The following is a 26,328-nucleotide window of genomic DNA, read 5'->3' as shown; positions in this document are numbered from 1 at the left end:
GATTTCAATCGGCATGTCATAGCCACTCCTCATCATTCTTGGTGTAAAAAGGTACAACAAGTCTTACATTTTTTTTCCTTGCAGGATGTATTGTCTACATTGAGATTCTAATGACTGGATTCCCTTTCATAAAATTCGATTGTACACGCTCTTACTTTCATTCGAAATTCAAGGAGGCAAATGAAATTAACATCTACAGTCCACCAGCAAAAAAAAAGGAAAGTGAGTTTCGGATCCACTTTGCTGTTAGCGCAATATATTCTGCAAGAAACGTTAAGCACCATGTCTGTACATGGCATGGAACAAGAATCATAGTCACTGACGTGTGCACTGCAAACAAACAGGAGCATGCAATATTAAATACCTCCAGCTTGGCATCTCAAATTTACCGACCACTTTTTTACTCGTCCCATGTCTAAGTAAAATAGTAGAATAAGGGTAAGGTACAGTCAGCAGCGACAGTAATATAAATAGTATGAAGATTATCAACCCAGCGAGTGTGGAAATATTTTATACCGAGTGTGTTGCTGATGTAACACCAGCAAATCCGAGAGGAGCTCACTGGATCCCGATGAGCAGAGGAAGCATGAATAATTCAGAACTTGGAGGTGGGAAAAAAAGAACACTTTGTTGTGAGGGTATGGCCCATTGCCCCCACAGGATTTACACGTACGTGTGTGTGTTACAAGACGTGAAATCGACAAAGCCATGTGGAACCAAATGGAAATATAGACGGCGTATAACGTATATATGTTTTTAATGTCACGGGTGATGTTACTAATACCCTATGCAGGAGAAATACATTAAATTGTTGGAATTCTTAAATAACCAAATAGAACCAACAATAGTGAGTATCGTTTTACACGAGTCGTTTGGTTAAACTTACAAACCAATGTTAGACCGAAAACTGAAACCATCTGAACTCACAAATAAATTATTTAAATGGTCTTGTGTCTAGTCACCTGAACCTATTGATCATTAAGTGATAAATGCGACCTTCCCGCTTGTGGTGCCTGATCCATTAAAAGGGCGGACGAGTAATGAACCTTGGAAATTAGTCTTCATGTGAACAGGTCTCTGCAGCAGCCGCGGGAGACCAAGAGGGCGGCGGGCGGGTCAATTGCTGTTCTGGTAGGTTTCAGCACCATGGAGAGTAACAAGCGCCTCATGCAGATCATCAAAGAAATGCGTTCTGACATGAAGAAACTGGAGTCAGAAAACAAGGCACTGCGTGTGAAGTTAAGTCAGTCTGGGAAAAGAGCAGAAATATTGGAAAAAGCAACTATTTCCGCTCTCCAACAGCAGCTGAAAACCGAGGAGGTATTAACGCACGCTAACTTGCGGAGGAATATCTCCGCCCCCGCGCTGGAAGGAGAAGCCAGAGGTAAAGAATGCGAGTGAACTTTTGCAAAATGCAGAGCTACACAGAGTTTCCGCACTTGCCACAGTCATTTTCAATGTCTAGCTACTCCCTATCTTTCAAGGCACGAATTGTAGTTGACTTAGTGGTGCTGACATTAGATTCAAGCTCACCTTCTGGTTAACACGTATGCTTTAGCCAATTTGTCGGCGAGGTCAGCACATTTCAAATGTTAAATTGATCAATTCGGCGGGTAGGGGGGACGGGGGTAACGGAGTCAGGTGGAGTTGGTCAGCAAGTTCACTTTTTTAAACAATGTGTATAAGAGACCTCCTGATACAGCTTGCACTGTAAATCACTTCCCACCATGGTTCTATGCCTGTGACTGAAAGTTTCAGACAGAATGGTATAAACTTCACCTCGCCCAAGTCTACAACAGCAGGGTCAGTGTCGGAGGAATCCACGGAAGGTTGCGGGGAACGTATCTCCACTTACAGGAAGTTTGAAGGTCGCATGTTTGGGCAACGGGACTTCCACCGTGCGTGGGTGCATAATAGTAGCAAATGTCTAACTGCTGCTTCCATTGGAAGATTTGCCCCCCTCCCCCTTCCCCCTTTTGAGCCCGGGCCTTTCATCCCACGTCGGATCAAGGTTGCAGTTTAAACAATCAGCCTGCCAACTATAAAGGCAGACAGAAAATGTAAAACCCTGGACAATTGGTATTTACTTGAATTAAATTGTCTTCTTGATTGTTAGCTGGTGCACTTCTGACTTGCACATGTATCTGCCAACTGAAATATCATGCAAGGCTGCGATGATATTGGTTCGTGTACCTGTGGTCTTCCTGTGCAATTTTGTGTGCTTCTGGATCAATTGTGCACCCAGACCTTATACATAAAATTCTGGGCCTCAAGATCCTAAAGACCTTGGTGTCAAATTTAAAATGCCACGGGCAAGGGGGAAAATCCATGCCACAGAGACCATTAAATCCTCATGGCAGCTTTCCCCAAAGTCAGCAGTGAGAGATGGTCCTTCATGGCTAACTGCAAAATTAGTCCAAGACGCCAATCAGCTCCTGTTCATTCTAAATGATGTGGTTGATTTTTAAGGGCTGTACCACTGAAATGCATAAGGTTGAGGTAATCAAGCCGAAAGATATTGTTACCCTTGTATACTACCTCACCGAGTATAATTTGATTTCTAAACAAAACTTGAGTGGCAACAATATTCTACACATTTTGATATCAATCAGGTGTGTTTTCTCCTCTGTCTGATAAATGCATTGGACACGTAACTTATAACACACAAATTAATTTTCAGATAATGCGATGACCGTGAGACGTTACTCCATATCATCTTTGCATGCCTTCACTTTGGGTAATAAGCATCAGAAATCTCCAGATCCAAACCCAACCTATCAAAAGAGCGAGCCAGAGGAGCCAAGATCAGCAGCACCGACTCAGCCTTGCACGATAATGAAACTTGCTAAAAGCCAAGGAATTCTTGCTCAATTGCCAGATACAACCACCTCTGAAGAGAACTATCCTCAAAGGGCAACTTTGCAAGAATACGTCCACAAGTGCAAGTAAGCCTCTTGAGATTGAATTGTAAATGTCAACTGACTCCCTTGGGCAATCAAAACTAATCATCATTAATAAATTTTAAGTTCAGCTTGAGAACATGTATGTTATTGAATATAAAATGATTCCATAAATAAATCCATAACTAATTAGCCATCAGCCTTAGGAAAATAGATGAGGTAAGAAAATTCTAAGTTATGATGTTAGTGAATCTTTTTGTTATCTTGGGTTAGAATACACTTGAATACAAATTTACATTTGTGTATCTAAAGTAAAACTGGACATTTGAATTGAATAATGATGCAGAACAGTGGATAGTTGCATTCAATATTAAATTCCTAACATTTCCAAATTTGAGTGGATGCTGGAATCTGAACAAAAACAGAAAATTCCACAGACACACAGCTGGTTATGCCAAAATGGTTTCCTCTTTCTAACAATGCAGACTGACCTTCACTGTGCTTGCAGCAGTTTCTGTTTTCAAAGAAAAGCTTGTTTAAAGGAAATTATAATTTAATGCCTATAACAGAGGAAAAATGGTACATCGACAATAGAAGCAGGAGAAGGCCACTTAGCCCTTCAAGCCTGCTCCACCATTCAATATTGTCATGGCTGATCCTCTATCTCAAAACCATACTCCCAGACTCCTCATACCTCTTGATGCCTGGAAATGTCTAGAAATTAACTATTTCCTTCTTAAGTTTATTCAATGATGGCCTCCACAGCCTCATGAAATGGAGAATTCCATAGGTTCACCAGCCTCCGAATGAAGAAGTCCTAGTGGCATGCTGTATATCCTGAGACACTGAACCTTTGTTCTAGACTCCCCAGCCAGGTGGAACAACATCCCTGCATCCAGCCTGTCCAGCCCTGTCAGAAAGTTATACATTTCAATTAGATCCCTTCTCATTCTTCTAAATTCCAGTGAAGACAGGCCCAGTCAACCCAATCTCTCCTCATACGACAATCCTGCCATCAGAGGAATCAGTCCTGGTGAACGTTTGCAGCACTCGCTCGAAGGCAAGTATATCCTTTCTTAGATAAGGAGACCAAAACTATACACAATACTCCAGGTGTGGCATCACCAAGGCCCGAGCTGCAGTCAGACATCCTTTGAAGACCAACATATCTTTCACCTTTAAACTGCTTGCAGTATCTGCATGCTTGCTTTCAGTGACTGGTGTACTTGGATACCCAGGCCCCTTTGTACGTCACCATTTAAATAATACTTCACCATTCTGTTTCTCCATCTGAAGTGGATAACTTCACATTTACCCATGTTATACTGCATTTGCCATGTGTTTACCCATTCACTCAACTTGGCTAACCCTTGTCATCATCCTCACCACTCACGCTCCCAACAAGTTTCATGTCATTGGCAAACTTGAAAATATTGCTTTTGTTTCCTTCATCCAAATCATTAAAAATGTTAAATCAGTTAAATGTCAAATATTAGAAAGTTAGAAGAGAAATTGAATATATTATATCGCTGGGATTAAAACACACTGTACCATTGTACCCTTAAGTAAAATGTATATTTTATATGATCGCAATCCCATTCTAGGTTCAACCAGTTAAGGTTGTATTTCACTTTGAGTTGCTATAATTCTAGCTTAAATCAATTAAGCACTTACTGACAATGGTTCAATAACTTAATATTACTGCAACATAAAGAAATGACAGGTGATAAAGTATTCAATGTAATGTTCAGATTACATGTGCAGTGAATATATTTCCTTCAATTCTTTCAACAGATTTAAAATGAAGTCTGTAACATTTCTTTTGCCCGTGGATGTTGCATCTAATACTGAAAATGAAGGTCCTTCCCAACCCCCAGAGGATCAGAATTGCACTCAGCTGTCTCCTATACTGGAAAACGATTCCTAAGTGATTAGCCAGTCACTTGAATAGATTATATGCACATTTGTATCATATTTCTGCATTCTTTAATGAAATGTTTCCCATGATCTTGAGTTTGCAGTTACAGGGTGGAATTTTCTGAGATTGATTCTCAGGGCGGATTTTACGGCCTTGCTCGAGAGAGTCCCACCTGAGGACAACGGACATTTCCATTGTCTGCCCCTCGCCCGCTCTGATTCTGTGACGGGCAGGGCAGTAGAATTCCAGTGTAAGTGTCCAACTTGCGTGAAAATGGGAGAGTTCCTGATTTTTTTTTTTGGGTGAGTTTTCACGCCCAATCTTATGCACTGAGTCATTGAAAATATGGGCTAGACTGTTTCCAGCTGCTGCAGGCAGTGAGCTGGGCTTAATTCACCAGCCAGCCTGCAGAGGGAACTATTGCACATGTGCAGACCTCTGTGTCTGCACATGCGCAATAGCAACTGTAGAAGGAGTTATTCCACATGTGCAGACCTCTGATGCTGCACATGCGCAATTTCAACAACAGGGGTCTGACAGACAGAGAGAGAGAGCTGTCAGGCCCCTGCTGTTGCAGGCAGCCTCACACACTCTTTTCCCCCCCCCCGCCCCACTGCAATCATGGGGGTCCGCAGCCAATCGCGAGCCCCACACCACCCAAAATGCAGCCCCTGCTGCCCCAACCAATTTTATCCCCTTCCCCTCGATCCGAGTGTCCACGTGCCAGGGTGGCACTATCCAAGAGGCACCCCCACTTCCTTCCTGGGGGGCCTCAATGGCCTTTAATTCCACCGGCGAGGCCAACAGGGCTGTTCTCTGTTCATGGGGAGCAGGTGTTTACCTCGCTGGAGAGAACCTCTCCTGGTGAGGCCATAAAGGCAAGTGAGCCTGGATGATTGAGCACCAGGTTTACAAAACACATGGAAATTCAAATTTAAATATATTTAAATAAATTATTCAACCTCTCACCCATTTCCAGCAAGAGGCTGTCCTCGCTGGATATCCAGCTCTCATAAAATCAGGTGTGACCCTGATTTTTCGGCTCTCACACAATTTTACCGGCTCGCTCCGCCCATCGATGGGCAGGGCAAACTGGTTTTGTGAGGGGGAGGTCGTGTCTCACTAACTTGGTCGAGTTTTTTGAGGACGTGACGAAGATGATTGAGGGGAGGGCAGTGGATGTTGTCTGCATGGACTTCAGTAAGGCAATTGACAAGGTTCCTCATGGCAGACTGGTGCAGAAGGTGAAGTTGCATGGGATTAAAGGTGAGCTGGCAAGGTGGATACAGAGCTGGGTCGATCATAAAAGACAGAGGGTAGCAGTGGAAGGGTGCGTTTCTGAATGGAGGGCTGTGACAAGTGGTGTTCCTCAGAGATCAGTGCTGGGACCTTTACTCTTTGCAATATATATATAAATGATTTGGAGGAAAATGTAACTGGTTTGATTAGTAAGTTTGCGGACAATACAAAAGTTGGTGGAATTGCGGATAGCGATGAGGACCATCAGAGGATACAGCAGAATATAGATCGGTTGGAGACTTGGGCGGAGAGATGGCAGATGGAGTTAAATGTGAGGTAATGCATTTTGGAAGGTCTAATACAGATAGGAAATATACAGTAAATGGCAGAACCCTTAAGAGTATTGATAGGCAGAGGGATCTGGGTGTACAGGTACACAGGTCACTGAAAGAGGCAACACAAGTGAAGAAGGTAGTCAAGAAGGCATATGGCATGCTTGCCTTTATCGACCGGGGCATTGAGTTTAAAAATTGGCAAGTCATGTTGCAGCTTTATATAACCTTAGCTAGGCCGCACTTGGAATATAGTGTTCAATTCTGGTCGCCGCACTACCAGAAGATTGTGGAGGCTTTGGAGAGGGTATAGAAAAGATATACCAGGATATTGCCTGGTATGGAGGGCATTAGCTATGAGGAGAGGTCAGAGAAACTTGGTTTGTTCTCACTGGAATGATGGAGGTTGAGGGGCAACCTGATAGAAGTCTACAAGATTATGAGGGCATGGACAGAGTGGATAGTCGGAAGCTTTTTCCCTGGGTGGAAGAGTCAATTTCTAGGGGGCATAGGTTTAAAGTGCAAGGGGCAAAATTTAACGGAGATGTACGAGGCAAGTTTTTTTAGAGGGTGGTGGGTACCTGGAACTCGCTGCCAGGGGAGGTAGTGGAAGCAGGTGCAATAGTGACTTTTAGGGAGCGTCCAAATACATGAATAGGATGGGAATGGAGGGATATTGTCCCCGGAAAGGTAGGGGGTTTTAGTTCAGTCAGACAGCATGGTTGGTGCAGGCTTGGAGCGCCGAAGGGCCTGTTCCTGTGCTGTAATTTTCTTTGTTCTTACGTTTTACTTTATTTTTTGGTGGCGGAGAGAATTCTTCAATGTGCTTGGTTTCTTAGCCTGCTTGATGACATTACGCTGCTGGGCACCAGAGATTCTGTGCAGTCGAGTTGTTTTTTTTTGTTCCTGGAATATGAGCATCACTGCCAAGGCCAGCACTTATCATCTTTTGCACTCTTCTCGCATCCACTCACCTGATGAGGGAGCAGCACTATGAAAGCTCATGCTACCAAATAAATCTGTTGGACTTTTACCTGGTGTTGTGAGACTTCTTCCTGTTCTTGCATCTAAGGCAGACTTTCATCTGTTTCTATAGCTAGTAATTTCCAGAAAAGGTCACCAGTCTGTCACCAGGGGCTTTTAGCTTGAGGGGACATCACTCCACCTCAAGTGTGGCTGACCAGGAGTCTCTCCCATTCTTACTGCCAGCCATTGGCATATTTTGGAGGATTTCCAGGTTGACATACTACCAGTTTGAATGCACCTTCTTTGGTCATCAAAACCTGAGGTGGGACTCGCACCCAGAGCTTGTGGCCCAGATGCAGGGACACTACCCATTGTGCCACAAGACCTCCCCAGCATTTATTACCCATCCCCAATTGCCCATGAGCTGGTGGTGGTGTGCTGCTTTCTTGAACTGCTGCAGTACTTGTCGTATCAGTACACCCACCCTGCTGTTGGGAAGGGATTTGATGCAGCAACATGAAGGAATAGATGGGGCACGCTCGCCCCCAGACCAGAAAATCCCACCCAAAGTCAATGGACCTTTGCATGGTCCTGTCCCGCCTGCTACGATCCCGTGGCAGGCGAGACGGGAAAATTTCACCCATAGAGTTTCAAGGCAGCATGGTATGTGACTTGGACACCATAATCTGGGCCTACACTTTGGAAAGGTGTAATTCCCACATCTACAATAACTGTAATTCTATGTATATAAGTAACTAGTGTGGTTCAAATGTATGCATATAACAATGGCTGAGGTCATTCGATAAATGCTTATCTGCTGACCTGATTTTTATTTAATTGGGAAGGCTGCGTGTACAAGTAAGTATGTATGCGCAAGAACATTGATGTGCATCTAAGTCTACTAGTGAAATGGGAGAAGGTGGGTCCAAACTCCTCCTTTACCACATTAAAGAAAATGTCCACTTGGCCCAATGAGTTGGACAAATGTTTAACATATGTGTTTTGAAAGTATATCATTTTGCATCAAACTTATATCACTGAATCATTAAATGGTGCATTCATTTAGTCCAGTTTGTTTTTTTTCCTTCTGAAACCCTGATGCCTGAATGTATTTATAAAGACTAGAGTTTTAGATAACTGTGATATGTGAAAATGAGGGAGGGAGTTTGTTTAACTGGGGAGTTATGAATGCACTGTCTGAAAGGATGGTGGATGCAGATTCAGTAGCAACTTTCAAAGGGGAATTGGATAAATACTTGAGAAGAAAACATTTGGGGAAGCACAGGGAAATGAGACTAATTGCATAGCGCTTTGAAAGAGGTGATAAGGTCATAACGGGCTAAATGAATGCCAAATTTGCTCTGAGTACAGGAAATCATTCAGCAGGTTTGACTGAGGATAACAAAGCCAAGTTTAATAATTGGCATATTCTTAAAGTATAAACCTGAATGTTTGTTTATTTTTATATAACTCCTTCAGTGAACATATTCAGTATTCATTCAAGCAACATAGTAAACCATAGAGCCCTCTGCCATTGTCATACATTGCAGATAGTCTGTGGGATGCAGAAGTATAAATGTTGTACTGTACATTAAATAGATTTAAATACATTGTCAGAATGTGGTGTTCACTGCAAATTATATTATAAGCATGTTAATAAAGCTGTACTCGAGACCATGTATATACCCCGCCATTTCTGCTTTCGTTATAAATTTATTGCATTGTTGAAGTAATTACATCCAGGGCAATTTCAATGTTAATTTAGCAGAACAACACATAGCATTATGAAAGCTGAACTGGTAATTTTTTTTGTATTTATTTGGAATATTTATAGTAAAATGCATAAGTTAGATTTGATGCTTTTCCTACTGGGTTTCTCCATTCTTTGTTCACTGTGTTCCTTTGGAAGCTGATGGGGGTTGTCATCTGATTGCTGAGGGCTGTGAACACTCTGCAGACTTCCATAACTTTCCGAGTCACGTGTTTTTCCTGTGGGGGGGTGGGGGGGGCGGAAAAATCCCACATTATTTCCACTGTGATTTCCCACCACATACTTTAATTTCTTTGAAAAACGAAGCACACCTGTTGTGTCCTTTATTTTTGTATAAATGTTCTCTGGCTCAATACTGGGCTTATCAGTATATTTCATTGCAACAGTGGGTCGCCGATCCTGATAGGTAATGCATCCGCCATCTGTGTTTTTTTAAAAAAAAACCAGCAGCATTTTAAATAGAAAATACAACTTGGTCAAACATCTGGAAATTGAGATATTTGCTTTAATAATTGTCTGTACGAGAAAACAATACACAGAACAACTAACTGGGCTGTCTTCTGGGATATGGGTTATGAAAGCATCGTGGTTACATTATCGGACTAGTAAACCAGAGGTCTGCATTATTGCTCTGGATCCTTGTGTTCAAATCCCACCATGCCAGCTGGGGAATTTGTTTGACTAATTTAATCTCAAATTTAAAAATACGCATCAATAATAGAACAAAGAAAATTGCAGCGCAAGAACAGGCCCTTCGGCTCTCCAAGCCTGCACCAACCATGCTGCCCATCTGAACTAAAACCCCCTCTATTCCCATCCTATTCATGTATTTGTCAAGACGCCCCTTAAAAGTCACTTTCGTATCTATGCATTCCCTGTTCCCCACTCTACCATCCCGGTTTTAGCCTTTCTTGTTTTTATTTCACAGTAACTTCATTGCAGTGTTAATGTAAGCCTTACTTGTGACTAATAAATAAACTTTACTTTATTCCTCAGCTGCAAAATGCATAGTTAATTTTTTTTTTGTGTCCTCAACAATGATGTCCGAAGAATAATGTCGATGTTTTGAGGCCCCAGTTGAGTACAATGTCTCAGACTGGTGGTGTTCAGTGAAAAGTAATGATAGGAGTCAGCCACTTCTATGTCTTGTTGCTGGGTGTGGGATTTTCCTATCCCACAAGCGACCTTGTAAGTATTGGATTGTGGTTAAAAACCACACTAATGGTTCATTAATGTCCTTTAAAGGTGGAATTCAGCCTTCTTTACCATCTTGGATGCTATCCAAGGTGGCACTGGAGCAAGGCGACTTCTTGCAAGCTGTGCCCAGCATACCTTCAAATCCTATCTTTTACACTCGTTCCATGCTTCTCAAACTTCATTCTAACTCTTTTAAACTCTCAAACAATGCTTTAATTCTATGACTGTACCACTATATTCTACACTCTCTCATTTACTTCTCTATGAATGGTATGCTATGTCTGTATAGCGCAAGAAATAATACTTTTCACTGTATGCTAATACATGTCAAATCAAATCTTTACCCAGTCCAACCTAAAAGTGCTTCCAGAACCACAGCAATGTGGTTGACTCTTAACTGTCCTCTGAAATGGTCTAGCAAGTCATTCATTTGTATCAAACCACATTTTAATCATAATATTACCACATTTTAATCATAATAAAACCCGGATGAACCACCTGGTATTGACTCAAGCATTGCATACAAAAAAGGGACACCAAGTTCAGTCAATTGTGCAAAGTTCTCATTAACATTTTAAAAATTCTTTCTTAGGAAGGTGGTAGTGAACTGCCTTCCTGAACCCTTGCAATCCATCTGGTGCTGATAGAGACACAGTGCTATTAGGGAGGGAGATCCAAGATTTTGATCTATTGATGGTGAAGGAATGGTGATATAGGTCTAAGTCAGGATGGTGTATGGCTCAGAGGGGAACTTGCAGGTAGTGGTGTTTCCATACATCTGCTGCCCTCGTCCTTCTTGGTAGTAGAGGTTGCAGGTTTGCAGGGTGCTGTCGAAGGAGCCTTGATGAGTACCATTCCGTAGGTGTACATACAGCTGCCACTTTACGTTGGTGGTGGAAGGAGTGAATGCTTAAATTAGTGGTTAGAATGCCAATCAAGCAGACTGCTTTTTTTCAGGATGGTATTGAACTTCTTGTGTATAGTTGCAGCTACACTCATTCAGACAAGTGGAAAGTATTCCATCACACTCCTAACTTGTCCCCTGTGGATGGTGGATTGGCTCTGGGGAGTCAAAGTGAGTTACTCACCACAAAATTCTCAGCTCTTGCAGCCATTGTACTTTCATGACTGTTCCAGTTCAGTTCCTGGTCAATGGTGACCCCCTAGGCTGATAGTGGTAATGATTATTACCATCAGTGATGGTAATGCCATTAAGTGTCATGGGAAACAGTTACATTGTCTCTTGTCTGAGATGGTGAGGGCCAGGCAGTTGTGTGACACGAATATTACTTGCCACTTATCAGCCCAAGCCTGAACATTGTCCAGTATTGCTTCAGTAGACTGCTTCAGTGTCTGAGGAGTTGCAAATGGTGCTAAACTTTGTGAGGTATCAGTGAACAGTTCCATTTCTGACCTTACAATGGAAGGAAGGTCATTGATGATTGTGGACACTATCCTGAGGAATTCCTGCAGTGATGACCTGGAGCTGAGACGATTGACCTCCAACAACCACAACCATCTTCCATTGTACTAGGTATGATTCCAGCCATCGAGTGATTTCCCCGTGATTCCTATTGACTCCAGTTTTGCTAGGACTCCTTAAAGCCACATTCAGTCAAATGATGCCTCAATATCCAAGGGCAGTGACTCACTGTCAACTTCTGATCTTGGAATTCAGCTCTTTTGTCCATGTTTTAACCAAGGCTGTACTGAGGTCTAGAGATGAGTGGCCTTTGTGGAACTCAAACTGAGTGCCAGTGAGCAGGTTATTGCTCAGTAAGTGCTGTTTGATAGCATTGTCGACGACTTCTTCTGTCACTTTGCTGATGGTTGAATATTGACTGACTGGATGATAATTGGCTGGGTTGGATTTGTCTTTTTTTTGTGTTCAGAATATGCCTGGGCAATTTTCCAAAATGCTAGGTAGATGTCAATCTTGTAGCTGTACTGAATCAGAGAAACCCTACAGTGCAGAAGGAGGCCATTCGCTCCATCAAGTCTGCACTGACCACAATCTCATCCAGGCCCTATGGAACATCTACTTTACTACTGGACCATCTTGGCCATGGCTACGGATAGTTCTGGAGCACAAGACTTCACTACTGCTTCTGGATATTATCAGAGCCCATTGCCTGTGCAGCATCTAGTGCCTTCAGCTATTTCTTCTGGGTAACTTCTAGAGAGTTGTGCCAAAACTAGGAGAGCTGGCCCATAGACTAGTCAAGGCTGATATGGTGATACTCACAGAACCATACCTTGCAACCAACATCCAAACTCATCCACAAACATTACAGCAACAAAATATTCTTGATGCTGGAAATCTGAAATAAAAACAGAAAATGCTGGAAATGCTCAGCAGATCGGGCAGCATCTGTAGAGAGAAGAACAGAGTTAACATTTCAGCTTGATAATCTTTCATCCAAATGGGAAAAGTTAGAATAGGTTTTAAGCAAGTGGAAAGAAGTTGAGAAAAAGAGAAAGGAGGGACTCTGTGTGGAAAACAGGAGAGATTAAACAACCCATGAGAATTGCAGCCTCTCGAGATCTTTCTTCCAATTCAGTTCCTTCTGATTGCATTCCTTCTTCTAATCTTACTCCTTGCTGTGTATTCATGACACCACCTAACTTTCTGCTCTCTGACCCTAGATTATCTCTTTTTAGCAAAGGCCTCAGCTTCATCATGTTACACCCCCACTTTAATGAATTTTGATCACATGACACTGAATTCTTTTTCCATCATTTTCACCTCTGTGCATCCCTCTTTGATGTGGAGATGCCGGCGTTGGACTGGGGTAAACACAGTAAGAAGTCTCACAACACCAGGTTAAAGTCCAACAGGTTTATTTGGTAGCACAATTCTGATGAAGGAGCGCTGCCCCTTCTTCAGGCCAGGTGTCCTCCCTCCATTCCTGCACAACCAACCCTCACTGGTATTCTCCCTGCACCTGGTCCCCTTTCTTTTTGATTTGATTTATTATTGTCACATGTATTAGCATACAGTGAAAAGTATTGTTTCTTGCGCGCTATATAGACAGAGCATACCGTTCATAGAGAAGGAAACAAGAGAGTGTAGAGTGTAGCGTTACAGTCATCGCTAGGGTGCAGAGAAAGATCAATTTAATACAAGATAGGTCCATTCAAAAGTCTGATGGCAGCAGGAAACATGCTGTTCTTGAGTCGGTTGCTACATGACCTCAGACTTTTGTATCTTTTTCCTGACGGAAGAAGGTGGAAGAGAAAATGTCCAGGGTACGTGGGGTCCTTAATTATGCTGGCTGCTTTGCCGAGGCAGTGGGAAGTGTAGAAAGAGTCAATGAATGGGAGGCTGGTTTGCGTGATGGATTGAGCTACATTCACGCCTTTTGTAGTTTCTTGCGGTCTTGAGCAGAACAGGAGCCATACCAAGTTGTGACACAACCAGAAAGAATGTTTTCTATGGTCTCTTATCGTCTCTTGATCTTTTCATTGATAAATATAGGTGTGACATCAACACCTGAAGTTCCCTGCTTTCCTCACTCACTCTAACCTGTCTCCCTCTGATTTTGCAGCACTACATTCTCTTAGCTCTATCCCTAAATGTTGTCATCAAATCTGCTGATAAGGGTGGTGCCATTGTTGGCTGATGTACAAACCTCTACTTCGCAGAAGCTGAAGGACAACTCTCAGACAGTTCCTTCTACCTCTTCCTGGACCATCACCCCACCAAACATCCAGCCACTGTCTCCAGGTCATCGATTTCACATTCTCTGAAGATCTTCCCTTCGTCACCTCTATACTCCAACTTTTATAGTTTATCCATATCCTCTGCAACTATTCTGATGATACCACCTTCCATACCAGTGCTTCTAAAATATCTTCCTTTTTCCTCAGCTGAGGATTTACCTCAGTACCACCACCCGACCACAGTCCAAAGACTCTCAACTGCGCACTTCCCAATTCTGGCACTCCTGCTCTCATCCCTTCCCCTCCCAGAAGGATGAAAGTGTTTCCCTTGTCCTCACCTTTCATCATTGTGGCTTCCGTATTCAGTGGATCAGCATCCACCATTTCTGCCACCTCCAGCGTGATGCCACCACCAAACACATCTCCCTCCTCCTTCTTTTAGTATTCCACAGGGATTATTTCCTCTGTGACAACCATTTCCACTCCATAATCACCGCTAACACACGTTCTCCTTTCCAAGGCACCTTTCCCTTTCAACTATTCTCAAAGGCCCTAAACAATCCGACTGAGTGATTATACTGCACTTCTTTCAATTTACTAAACTGTATCCACTGCTCACAATGCGGTCTGCTCTACACCGCAGAGACCAAATGCAGGTTCATCTCTCTTCAGCCGGCAAGTGTGGGTTTTCTGCAACACACCCCACGATGGCGTATTTCCCCCAGAGGAGACAGTTCGCCATTTCTTGCTAGCAGAATCTTCCAGTCCCGCTGAAGTCTCTGGTGTTTTGCATTGTTTATCCGCCTTGCTTCCGGGGAATCCACTGCGGCAGCTCACATTTGGCGGACCCAGAAGATCCTGCCCCAAGTTTCTGGTCGCTGTCATTTTAATTCTTCACCTTGGTGAAGAATCAAGACATTTTGCAGTGTTCCAAAGAAGCTCAAGGGATGGCATCTCCATGTTTGATTAGATATTTTACAACCTTCCAGACTCAACGCTGAGGTTAACAATTTCAAACTGTTATCCCTGCCCTCATATTGTTTTGATTTTGGTTTCACACTTGTTTCTTTTGTTTTTGCTCTCGGATAATAGCTGTTCATCATTCTGCCATTCGCACCTTCTCTGGATACATCTTTTGTTTCTTTACTTCTCCCATCATCACTCCCCTTGGCCTTGCATCACCAACCCTTTTGTCATTTTATCTCTTTTCTTCCACTCCATCACGGACTTTTCATTTGGTTCTTTTTCTCACCCTCACTCCTTTCACTTGCTGAAAACCTATCACATTCCAAATTTCCCAACTTCTTTTACCAGGTTGCCAACCCGAAACATGAATTTTGTTTCCCCCCCTGACAGATGCAGCCTGACCTGCTGAACATTTCCTGCATTTGCTGATTTTTATTTATTCCGTCGCCATCCCCAGATATATCCTGTCCCACAGCACTGCTGGCATTTACCCAACAATATGGGAATTTGCTCAGGTGTGTCCTGTCCACAAAAAGCAAGATAAATCCAATATGGGCAATCACGTTAAGTCTCTTCTCAATCATCAGCAAATGAGGAGAGGTATTGCCGACAGAGTTAGCGAATAGTACCTAACCAGCAATATGTTCAGTCTGGATTCAGGCAAGGTCACTCAGCTCAAGACTCATGATTGCCATGGTCCAAACTTGGTCAAAAGAGTTGAATTCCAGTGAAGAGGGAATCGTGACTGCCCTTTGCAACATTTGACCAAGTACGTCAATGGAGATGAGGGGAAAAATTTTCCACAGGCTGAAGCCATATTGAATACAAAGGAAGAAGGTTGTGCGTGCTCGACCTCAATTGTCTCAGCAGTAAGACATTACTGCAGGAGTTCCTCAGGACTATGTGCACCTGAAGTCAGAAGTGGGATGGTTGCTGATGATCGCACAGCATTCATTTCCAAAGGCAACTCCTCAGATTCTGCACTATTCCATGTCCATATGTAAAATGACCTTGACAGAGTTCAGCCCTGGGCTGTTAAGTGGCAAGTCACATTTGTGCCTCACAAGTGCCAAGGCTCCTTCAAGAACATTTTCCAAAACTGTGACCTCTACCATCTAGCAGGGAAAAGGCAGCAGATGCAAGGGAACCCCATCACCTGCAAGTCCCTTTCCAAGTCACGCACCATCCTGACTTAGGCCATTCCTTCATCATTGTTGGGTTAAAACTCTAAAATTCCCCACCTAACAGCACTGTTGCTGCATATTCGCCACACGGATTATGAAGCTCAGTCGCACTGCATAGTTTACCTGGATGGGATATCATTGGGCTTGGAATTCAGACAGATTATGCAGTGTAAAGATAGGTATCACGTCACTGACTTTACCAATGGTGCAAGGGAAGTTTTATGAATGGTTCAGGGGCAGTCCATCAAGCTTTACGAAAGCTTGGAAAAGGTTTGAAAATACTTTTCGAATATTCTTTGCTGATCAGTGTGAGTGATGGTAGTGCTGAGCATGGAATACATTCCAATTGAAGAAGTCAGTTTGTACATCCCCCAAGGATCAAGGAAATAAATGACCAGATTGTTTGTCGGTGGAGAGTGGTTGATTATTGTCTTAGAGAACAAAAGTATTCCCCTGCTCTTCTTCAGATAAAGCCAAGGGATCTTTCTGCCTACTTCAATGAGCACAACGAGCCTGGATTTAATATCTCATTTGAAAGCTGACATTTCACTCAGTATTAGATTTTGAATAATTCATTCATTACTGCTCGGAAGTGGGGTTGAATCCTCCCGACTCACACAGTGTTAACAAGGAGCCCAGATTGAAAGGTATCACATATTTTGTTGGGGGTCTAAGATGTATAACTACTTATGTAGCTTGGAAGGGCACTATGGAAGTGGATGAGGGTAAAGAAGCCTTTGCAGGAGGGGTCAGAAGCATCTCAGAATAAAAACACGATGAAGCCTCCATTGAAATTTGTCAATTAAGGGATATGATGATTTATATCAATTTAATTGCCTGCTGTATCCTTTTCATTTATTTCACATGTTACACATCGCCTAGAAATGTTGGATGTCTGTGGAATTCAAGCAAAAGTAAATTCGAGAGCTACTGAATGATAGAAAATATGATGCCACGCCATTGTTACTGCCTTATCTAAATATACCTGCCGGTATATAGGTGGGCACTCTTGGTATCGGGCAAGAAATGATGCCAGAAGATCAGATTGGTTGTGTACCCGCCAACAACTACCAGCCACTTCAGACATCTAAAAGGGCAACTGACTTGGATTTAATGTTACCCGTGAGATGTCTTGGGCGGTGCACAGGTAGTCGGCCATACTATTTTTTCACTTTGCTCTGACGCAGGGTCATCTTGACTTGAAATGTGCTTCTCTATTCCCTCTCCACAGATGCTGTCAGACCTACTGAGATTTTCCATCATTTTCTGTTTTTGTTCCACATTTCACTTTGCTCATTCAAAGGCGGGATAAAAGGAGGCTGAAGCATTGGCTATGTGAGTTGTTAGAGGAGTCCATGTGAGAATTTGTTGCTGCTTTTAGTCTTGAGATTTCAGACCTTTTCTTTTTTTCTAAAAGTATTTGTTTGGTTAGCCTTATTCTGAGGACTCTTTTGTTTTGTCAACCCTGTTAGTGATAGACTTTGCACGCCACATGATTGGACGGGAGATCGCTGGTAACTGTGTGTCTCAGGAGGTGACAGTGGCCCTTTTTATGTAACCGGATCTTCCCAGGGGTTGGTGGGCAATCTGTGTGGATGGCCCAATCAGCTGTGCAGGGCTGTGCCAAGCTGGTAACTGATGCTCTCTTCAGACAGGTCCACACATTATTGAACTGACCAAGCCAGCAGGCTGAGTGAACCAGAGGATTTGTGGTGGTTACTGGGTTCACCCGCATCCAGGGTGACATAGACTGTACTCATGTGGTCATCAAGGCACCAGTAGATCAATCGGGTGCCTTTGTGAATAGGGAGGGTTACCATTCCATGGACGTGCAGGTAGTATGTGACAATAGGATTCAAATTCTTCAAGTCTGTGCAAGGTACCCAGAAGACTAGGAAGGCCTTGATTCTAAGCTCCTTCAGCTATGCTGCCAATGCTTGGCTTCCATCTCTTTGCAAGGTCACCACCTCCATCACACACATTTCTGAGAAAACAATGTCATGGCCCCAATGTCACCTCTGTAATAAAGTTTGCTGCCTTTGCCATCCGTCATCAGGCACTCTTGAGGCCTGCACTTATTGGAAACATGAGGGATGCTTAGGGCATTGAAACAAGATCTTGGTTTATTTCTTCACCAGAGTTGCATACTAGGAACAAAACATTACATGATTGCCAAAGTTGCAGAAAATCCTGGTCCTTACAGCAGCACTGCAGATTGGTGACTCTGCTGTCATGGTGGTCCTGATGACCTTGGCAGCCTTCCTTTGGCTGGCAGGACCTGAGCAAACGCTGCCTGAACAGGGGAGCCCAAGGGCATGGCTGGACACTCGTCAGTTGTTGCAGCTTCAGGAGATGGCACAGTCACTGGCAGAGAGGAGGAGCAGCTGTGTCTGCTCTGGAGCACCATGAGGGGAGCCCACAGAGATGCCAGAGACTAGATGCATTATCCATCTCTTACACTGGGAGTGACTTCCTGAGGTCCTAGTCAGTGTGTCCAATTGCAAGTGTGAGTGCAACCCCAGAAACCCCTGACTTTGCTCCTGGAGAAGCCTCTCCATGAGAGTCGCCACTCTCCCATTGGAGGAGGCTGTGTGCTCTGTGGTGAGACCGTGACAGAGACCATAGCACACAGACCCTCAGGGATCTCCTCCAGGTCTTCCCTTGCATCTCACTGGACATCCAACATTTGGCACCTGATGGATGACTCCAGAGACTCTTCATCTGCCTCAGACTCAGCATGGCCCTGGTCTCCAGCGGTCATCCGACTGCCAGCACCTTGGACCCTTTCTGTCTCCTCCAGCTCCTCCAGTGAGTCTAATGTGCCCTCGCCACAGTGCAGTCCAAACTGCATTGACACACAATAGTCCATTGATTTGTATCTGCGCTGGTGCCGGGTGCAGAGAGCGGATGTGCCTTGGTGCATCATTTGGTAGCTCCTCCTTGGGTGTCAAGGGGGCCCTCGGGGTAAGCTGCGCTTCATGAAGATGGCGCTTCTGAGGGAAAAACAGAATATGTTAATTAAGAACATCCTAACTAAGCGTCTGTGTAAGCACTACGGTTGCTTGCTAGAATGAGTGCTTCACTGAGGCATTGTAAATGGCCAAGCAATGCGTACTCAGGATTTGAACTCCTCATTGGAGATGCCACAACCCTGGGAGGTGGAGCATTGGCTATGTGAGTTGTTAGAGGAGTCCATGTGAGAATTTGTCTCTCATCTGCCCACTGCATTCTTACTGTCCTCCTAGACTCCAGAATCTCCGACACCTGTGGACCTTCCTCCTCGCTTGCATTCCATGTTCATGGGGTCCATCTCAAACCTGTAAAGGATCACTCATTCTTGTGCACTCCAGCCTGTTTTGGCTTCTCTTCTGAATGTAAATAAGTGCATTCATGAGTCTATCCATTCCAGCCCGGCGAGCGACCCCTTCCTGGACAGCCAGCTTGAGCTGCCTGCCAGATTGGCATTCCTCACTCTTCAACACACACGGTGAGAAGCAGCATCTGCCACCCTTGGCAGGCACATGAATATGTGCAAGTTGGCACTAAGCATCTCACATCCCTCAGCACTGTGAGTTAAAACACCTAGACTCAGTTCCATGACAAGTTGGTACTTACCCTTGCGGAGCACAGAAGATCATTGTACTATTTCCAGCACTGGATCTATGTACAGTGCACTGCCCGCTCAGCTGGGCAGCCATCTCCATCCAGGACTTCTTTGTCTGGCGGGACGGCCTCCTATCTCCCATCCAGCAACATGAATATTTTATGCTAAGCACTCACTGCCTCCACTAGGGCACACAGGCAGTCATCTGAGAATTGCGGGGCAGTAGGCCCACCAGCATTGGCGCCCTACCTACTATGTCAATCAGATACTGAGGCCATCACTTGTGCCAAAGTTTTCACTCTCTCATCGACAACTCTGTAAGGCTACTTCCCAAGTCCAGGCAGCCTTCAGGGAGCATAAATCCCATTGTTCTAACGTTCACAAGCAGAAGTGTGGACAATGAGATCACTTTCGGCCCTGTCAATCACAAGCATCCGACGAGCACAAAATTCAGGCTGATGGGTGGGTGATGTGGGCAACCACCTAGCATGCTGGGCTCAGGGCTTAGATCTTAGCTTGCCGCCATGTAGCCATTTAGGATCACCAGCTGCAGCTTAAGATGCTGAACTTTTTGGTTAAAAGCCAGAATGTTATGATAGTTGTTAATGGAGTCTACAGCCGCTTGCATTGGTGCACCGTTACTCAACAAGACGCACAAAACTATCGAACCCATCTCAGACCATCCTTCCACTAGTCTCCTAGTGCTCTGCAGGACCACTGCTTTACCTGACAGAGTTAATCAAATCCTATTTTTTAATGACATGGGACTTTTTATGGGTGTTTTGCAGGGTTGTACACTATATTTCCATCCACTTTTCCCTGAAAAACAAGAGATATTGGCTTTTATATCAAATGATTTACAAGTGCAATTGTCAAACATCATGCCAAGGATCGACAGATTCCAATGATAAGGCACACCTATTTTACTGGTATCTGTAATTAAATACCTGTTTCTCAAAAGCATTCTTAAAGCACGCTTTATATGCAGCACTTTCATTATATGAATATTATGTTATGTCGTGGAGTCCTTCAACTGCTGTCTTAGCCACTTGCAGATAAATTGCTACACTCAAAAATGATTATTTGCATACACTTAGTCCTGAATTTTCATGCAGACAGAGAGGCTGAAATGTGTGTTGGAGGCCAGGATCCAGAAGTTCCACCTTTGAACATGGCCCCCATCATTTTGATGGTTGGGTCAGGGTGGGGAGGTGGGGAGGTGATGGGGTGGGGGGGTTGGGAATTGGGCAGTTTTTTATTTAGACATTCATGACTCACAGGGTGACTGCACATATTAATGTGCTGTTGCTGTAATCAGATCTGACCTTGGTTAGTGGCTTGCCTAAAACATAACCTGTGTACTTTAGACCAGGTCAAAGATGATCTAAAGTTGACAAAATTATTTGAAGAGGTAGATACCCTTTTGGTGAGTTTGGGTTCCCTTTGGGCTGTGGTCCTAGGACACCTTTGGGAGAGGCAAGATGCCCTTTGCAAGAGGCAAGGTTTCGTTTGAGAGTGATATGGTACCCTTTGGGAGAGGTAAGATGCCCTTTGGGATTGTTAAAGTAAGGACAAACTGTGTGTAAAAAGTATCTAAACTCATTTGGAACTGTCAAGAGAACTGGAATGAGAATTGTAAAGATAGCCATCAAGCTCGTTGCCAACACAGCTGTTAAGTGAACTATCAAGATATCTGTCACGATAGCTATCAAGATAGCTGTCAAGTGAACTAGCAAGATATCTGTCAAGAGAGCTGTCAGGATAGCTGTCAAACTGTCGAGAAATTTAAATCTCCTGCCTTTTAAATTAAAAAAAAATCTGCAGTGTTAAAAAAAATCAGTGCTTTCTATTTCACTTTTTCTGTTGGCATATGCCTGAGGACTATAATCATAGAATCAGTGCTGCGTGACTGATTTCACAACATTTCATTATCATAGTGGGATGCCTGTTATTTCACAATTTGATTGACAGCTCCAAGTGGTTATAAAGGGATTAGTTATCTTTGCTGCGGGGCCTTGAAATGGGATCATTAATGCAATTATTTGTTTTCATAAGGGATTAAAGGAATTTAAATGTCGTGAATGGGTCTTTATCAGAGAGATTTTTAAAAATAGCGAGTTCATCATTAGACATACCTGAGACTCCGGACTAAAACTCCCACCTTCCAGAGCATTTTTTCTTGAGTCGTGTTTGTGGAGTCAGGAATTGTCCTGACTCTGTACTATTGATCCGGGAGTGAAAATGCAAGCCTTAGTCTGTTTGCAACACCACTAGAGATCTTTTTGTTCATAAATTTGTGATTATGAAAATAAATCCAAGATCATATCCAGCACTGAATTTGCTAATGATAACCAAGTCTTTTGCAAATGCTATATTTTTCCAAAGAATTGAAGCTTTCCCACCTCAATCTTCCCTATGCATCATAATTTCTAATTTGCATTTTATCACTTGAGGTCAACTTTACCTTTTTTAGGGACATAGTCTGCCTTTGATTCAGGTAGGGACTGCAAAGATTCTCGGCCTGAATCGGATTCCCTTAACGGCCTGCCCAGGATTTCATTTTCAGATGCAACCAAATTTCTAATGAGGAAGTACGTGCACATCTTCCCCTTTCCTTTAACTTCGATTTCACCTCTTTCATGTATTTCAAAGTTTTTATCCTTAAGTGCTCTGAAATAGAAAATAAGTGAATTTAAATTTCATCATAGCAAGAAAGAAAGAAATATCCTTGATTTGCGGCTTCATTAAGAACAAAGAATAAAGAAAAGTACACCACAGGCCTTTCGGCCCTCCAAGCCTGTGCCGATCATGATGCCCTAACTAAACTAAAAAAAAAACCTTTTGCCCTTACTTGGTCCATATCCCTCTATTCCCTCCCTATTCATGTACCATCCAGATGCCATTTAAACATTGCTAATGTGCCTACTTCCACCACCTGCTCTGGCAGCGCATTCCAGGCACCCACCACTCTCTGCATGAAAAACCTCCCACACACATCTCCCTTAAACTTACCCCCTCTCACCTTGAACCTGTGCCTCCTTGTAATTGACACTTCCACCCTGGGAAAAAGCCTCTGACTATCCACCCTGTCTATGCCTCTCATAATTTTGTAGACCTCTATCAAGTCTCCCCTCAGCCTCCATCTTTCCAGTGAAAACAATCCTAGTTTATTCAACCTCTCCTCATAGTCAACACCCTCGAGACCAGGCAACATCCTGGTGAACCTTCTTTGCACTCTCTCTTCCATGTCCTTCTGGTAGTGTGGTGAACTGTACACAATACTCCAAATGCGGCCTAACCAAGTTTTTATGGAGCTGCATCATGATTTCCCAACTCTCGTACTCAATGCCCCGGCTGATGAAGGCAAGCATGCCATATGCCTTCTTGATCACCTTGGCCAACTGTGTTGCCACTTTTACGGAACTGTGGACCTGCACACCCAGATCTCTCTGGATGTTAATGTTCCTAAGGGTTCTGCCATTTACAGTATAATTCACACCTAAATTTGATCCTCCAAAATGCATCATCTCGCATTTGTCCGAATTAAGAGATTTATTTTGGGATAGAAATTTTTCAGCTGGCCCTTCTCTTACATTTGTTTCAATAAAGTATATGTATGATATCAAGGTTATGCCACAAGACCATTGAACCGAATCTTTTACCGGAAAGCACTATGACTGAGGTGGATCTTGTTTGGCACGCCATGGCTTTCCATTCTTGAAGCTGTGTTGACCGTATCTCCAAAAAGGCAATATCGAGGCATCTTTTCACCAACGACTCCAGCCAGGACTGGGCCAGTGGTTATCCCAACTCTAATCTTTATAAAGAAGAGATCGAGGTTACTCATCACTAACATAATCATTAAAAACGCAAACACATTTCTGCAATTCATTACTTTTGCACCAACCAATTTGCATGAATCAATACGCACACCTAAAGTTTTGGTGCTATTAAAAATAATAACGTACCTGGATAGGTTTACCAGTTACAGGATTTGTAACACCTTTAGCAGCTATGATCATTCCCAAGCCAAAATTTGCTACCCGCTCAGCATGTGAAGATACTGGTACAGGGACTCCTCCAACCACCATATAGGCATCTCCTATTGTCTCCACCTTTACAATTTGTAATAAAGATATACAATTAAAACATTGTCTTCTCAAGGTACTTGGGATTATATTAGTGATGCTAAATTATCACTGTTTTGTTACTATTAATTAGCAGCAACTGTTATTTATCATAGAATCCCTTCAGTGCATCGAGTCTGCACCAACAACAAACACCCCCAGGCCCTATCCCCGTAACCCCATGCATTTACTCTGCTAATCGCCTAACACTAACGGGCAATTTAGCATGGCCAATCAACCTAACCCACATATCTTTGGACTGTGGGAGGAAACTGGAGGACCCGGAGGAAATCCATGTAGACAGAGGGGGAATGTGCAAAGTCCACACAGACAGTGACCCAAGGTTGGAATTGAACCCAGGTCCCTGGCAGAGTGAAGCAACAGTGCTAACTGCTGTGCCACTGTGCCGCCCACAACATGCGTGTCAGTCACTCTTATCTTGTTATTATACAGCATTCACCCTGTGGTTACATAAGTTAATAAAATACAATTAGTACTGACATCCTGCACAGCCATTGTATAAAGAAAATTGTTACCTTATAGACATCATGGACTGTGGTTAGTCTGTCAAACTTCAGGTACATGGTATTGAGCATCACCACTATTTGAATAGGTTCACATTGGGCACAGATACTAGTAAATGTCACAACATCACTGAACAGTATGGTGCATTCCTTAAATTCACCTAGAGCAGGAAAATAATTTCAGTGCTGATTTAACAAACCTGTGAAAATCATTGTTACTGCTGTTGATCTTTTGGAACTTGCCAGTTTGACAGTTCAATTTATATTTACAAATGAGAAGAACTTGCCCTTTATAAAATTGTTACCAACAGAATGGGCAAAAGATTTAGAAGCTTTAAGCAAAGTTATTGACTCAATGCATGACTTTCCCAGGAGCATAATTGAGGCAAGGGAAAGTTATGAGGGTGATTTTCATATATAATGCAGACCTAAGGGGGCAGTGAAGAAAGTGATTATGAGCGAGAGACTCAAACCAATTTCAGAGTCAGGACTTATTTTAATTTGGGAATAGAGCTGTCAGTTCTCAATAGAGGTCATTTTAACTTTTAATCAGTGATGGTAATTTAACTTTTAATTAGTGATAGCAAACTAGCAGTCCATTTTACTGGATTTCACACGCTCCACCCAGTGGAATATCACAAAATTACAGTGGGCCCTCAATTTAAATGGCCTACCAAGGTTCATATCTGTTTTGGACAGGAGAACTGGCTGAAAATTTCTCCATAGATCCATTCAAAAATCAACAGCCTTAGGTAGTAGGTGAACAGTAGGTTTATTTTTAATGTATCTCCTTTTACAACATGAACAGAGCAATTGAGAGATGTAACTTCCCTTGTGTATCTTTTAAGGGATTAATAAACATTTTAAGTAGAAGAGAAAGCACAGCTGCGGGGTGAATTCAAAGCCACGGTTTTTGTCCTGATAAAATAGAAATGCAAGGTATAAATGCTTGTTATTTAAAATAAAAGCAGAGATTACAGAAAATGCACATAGATCAGTCAGCACCTGTAGAGAGAAAAGACTAGTCATGTGTGAGGTAAGAATAAAAAAATGCTGGTAAAACTCAGCAGGTCAGGGAGTATCTGTGGAGAGAAAGTTATTGGGCGGAATTTTCCACTCTGCAAATTTAAATGCAGGAACCTCGTTACATCACCAGCGTGGAGCGGGAAAAATCAGAAAATGAGATTCTCGTGAAAGTTTGCACTCATGTCGCCATTTGCAGTCATGGTGGACACGCGTAGAAAATTGCCCCAATGTTTCAACTCTGATGACTGGTCACTCAACCTGAAATGTTAACTCTGTTTCACTCCCCAGATGCTGCCCAACCTGCTGAGTTTTTCCAGCATTTTTTTTAAATTTCAGATTTCCATCATTTGCAGTATTTTACTTTGTATGAATGAAGTAAGATCTTGTTCCCATTGGGATTGGGTAGTTGCCTCCATAGTGGCATTTGTGGTGACTTCCCAAACCTGACCATACTATCAAGGAGAAGACGTGCTGTGCATACAGGCACTTTCTACCAGCTAAGAAGGGAAAGAAAGTCAATGGTACATTAACACAAACCTTCAATTGTAGAACAACGCTGCCTATGATGGAAGGGGTGTAATAAGGAAATTAACTGATTTGAAAAAGATACTGCAGAAATTGAGGTATTCATAGAATCTACAGTGCAGAAGAAGGCTATTCGGCCCATCAAGTCTGCACCGGCCACAATCCCACCCAGGCTCTATCCCCACAGCCCCACGAATTTACCCTAGCTACTCCCCCTGACACTAGGGGGCAATTTAGCATAGCCAATCCACCTAACCCGTGCATCTTTGAACTGTGGGAGGAAACCAGAGCACCCGGACAAAACCCACGCAGACACAGGGAGAATGTGCAAACTCCACACAGACAGTGACCCAAGCCGGGAATCAAAGCCAGGTCCCTGGCGCTGT

The 26,328-nt window shown here is 43.2% G+C and overlaps 2 protein-coding genes across 2 annotated transcripts in view; one reads left to right on the top strand and one right to left on the bottom strand.

Annotated features, from left to right (window-relative positions):
* Positions 1–1,146: 1,146 nt before the first annotated feature.
* On the top strand, positions 1,147–4,827 carry LOC144491814 (coiled-coil domain-containing protein 195-like). The gene is made up of 3 exons (XM_078210108.1): positions 1,147–1,384; positions 2,681–2,945; positions 4,695–4,827. The coding sequence occupies exons 1-3, from the start codon at positions 1,147–1,149 to the stop codon at positions 4,825–4,827; spliced, it is 636 nt and encodes a 211-aa protein (XP_078066234.1).
* Positions 4,828–9,042: 4,215 nt separating this feature from the next.
* Positions 9,043–26,328, bottom strand: part of LOC144483941 (guanylate cyclase soluble subunit beta-2-like) — a 62,471-nt gene continuing 45,185 nt past the window's right edge. Inside the window, exons 11-16 of the mRNA XM_078202504.1 lie at positions 24,404–24,552; positions 23,709–23,855; positions 23,403–23,557; positions 22,205–22,410; positions 9,438–9,548; positions 9,043–9,344 (exon numbers count right to left, since the gene is read on the bottom strand). Of these exons, the coding sequence (XP_078058630.1) occupies positions 9,184–9,344; positions 9,438–9,548; positions 22,205–22,410; positions 23,403–23,557; positions 23,709–23,855; positions 24,404–24,552 (929 nt within the window). The 3' untranslated portion in view covers positions 9,043–9,183. The remainder of the gene's footprint in view (positions 9,345–9,437; positions 9,549–22,204; positions 22,411–23,402; positions 23,558–23,708; positions 23,856–24,403; positions 24,553–26,328) is intronic.

Source organism: Mustelus asterias, chromosome 3, assembly GCF_964213995.1.
Source record: "Mustelus asterias chromosome 3, sMusAst1.hap1.1, whole genome shotgun sequence".
Lineage (NCBI taxonomy): Eukaryota > Metazoa > Chordata > Chondrichthyes > Carcharhiniformes > Triakidae > Mustelus > Mustelus asterias.
The sequence above is the reverse complement of the archived record's forward strand: the minus strand, read 5'-3'. Positions and strand labels throughout refer to the sequence as shown.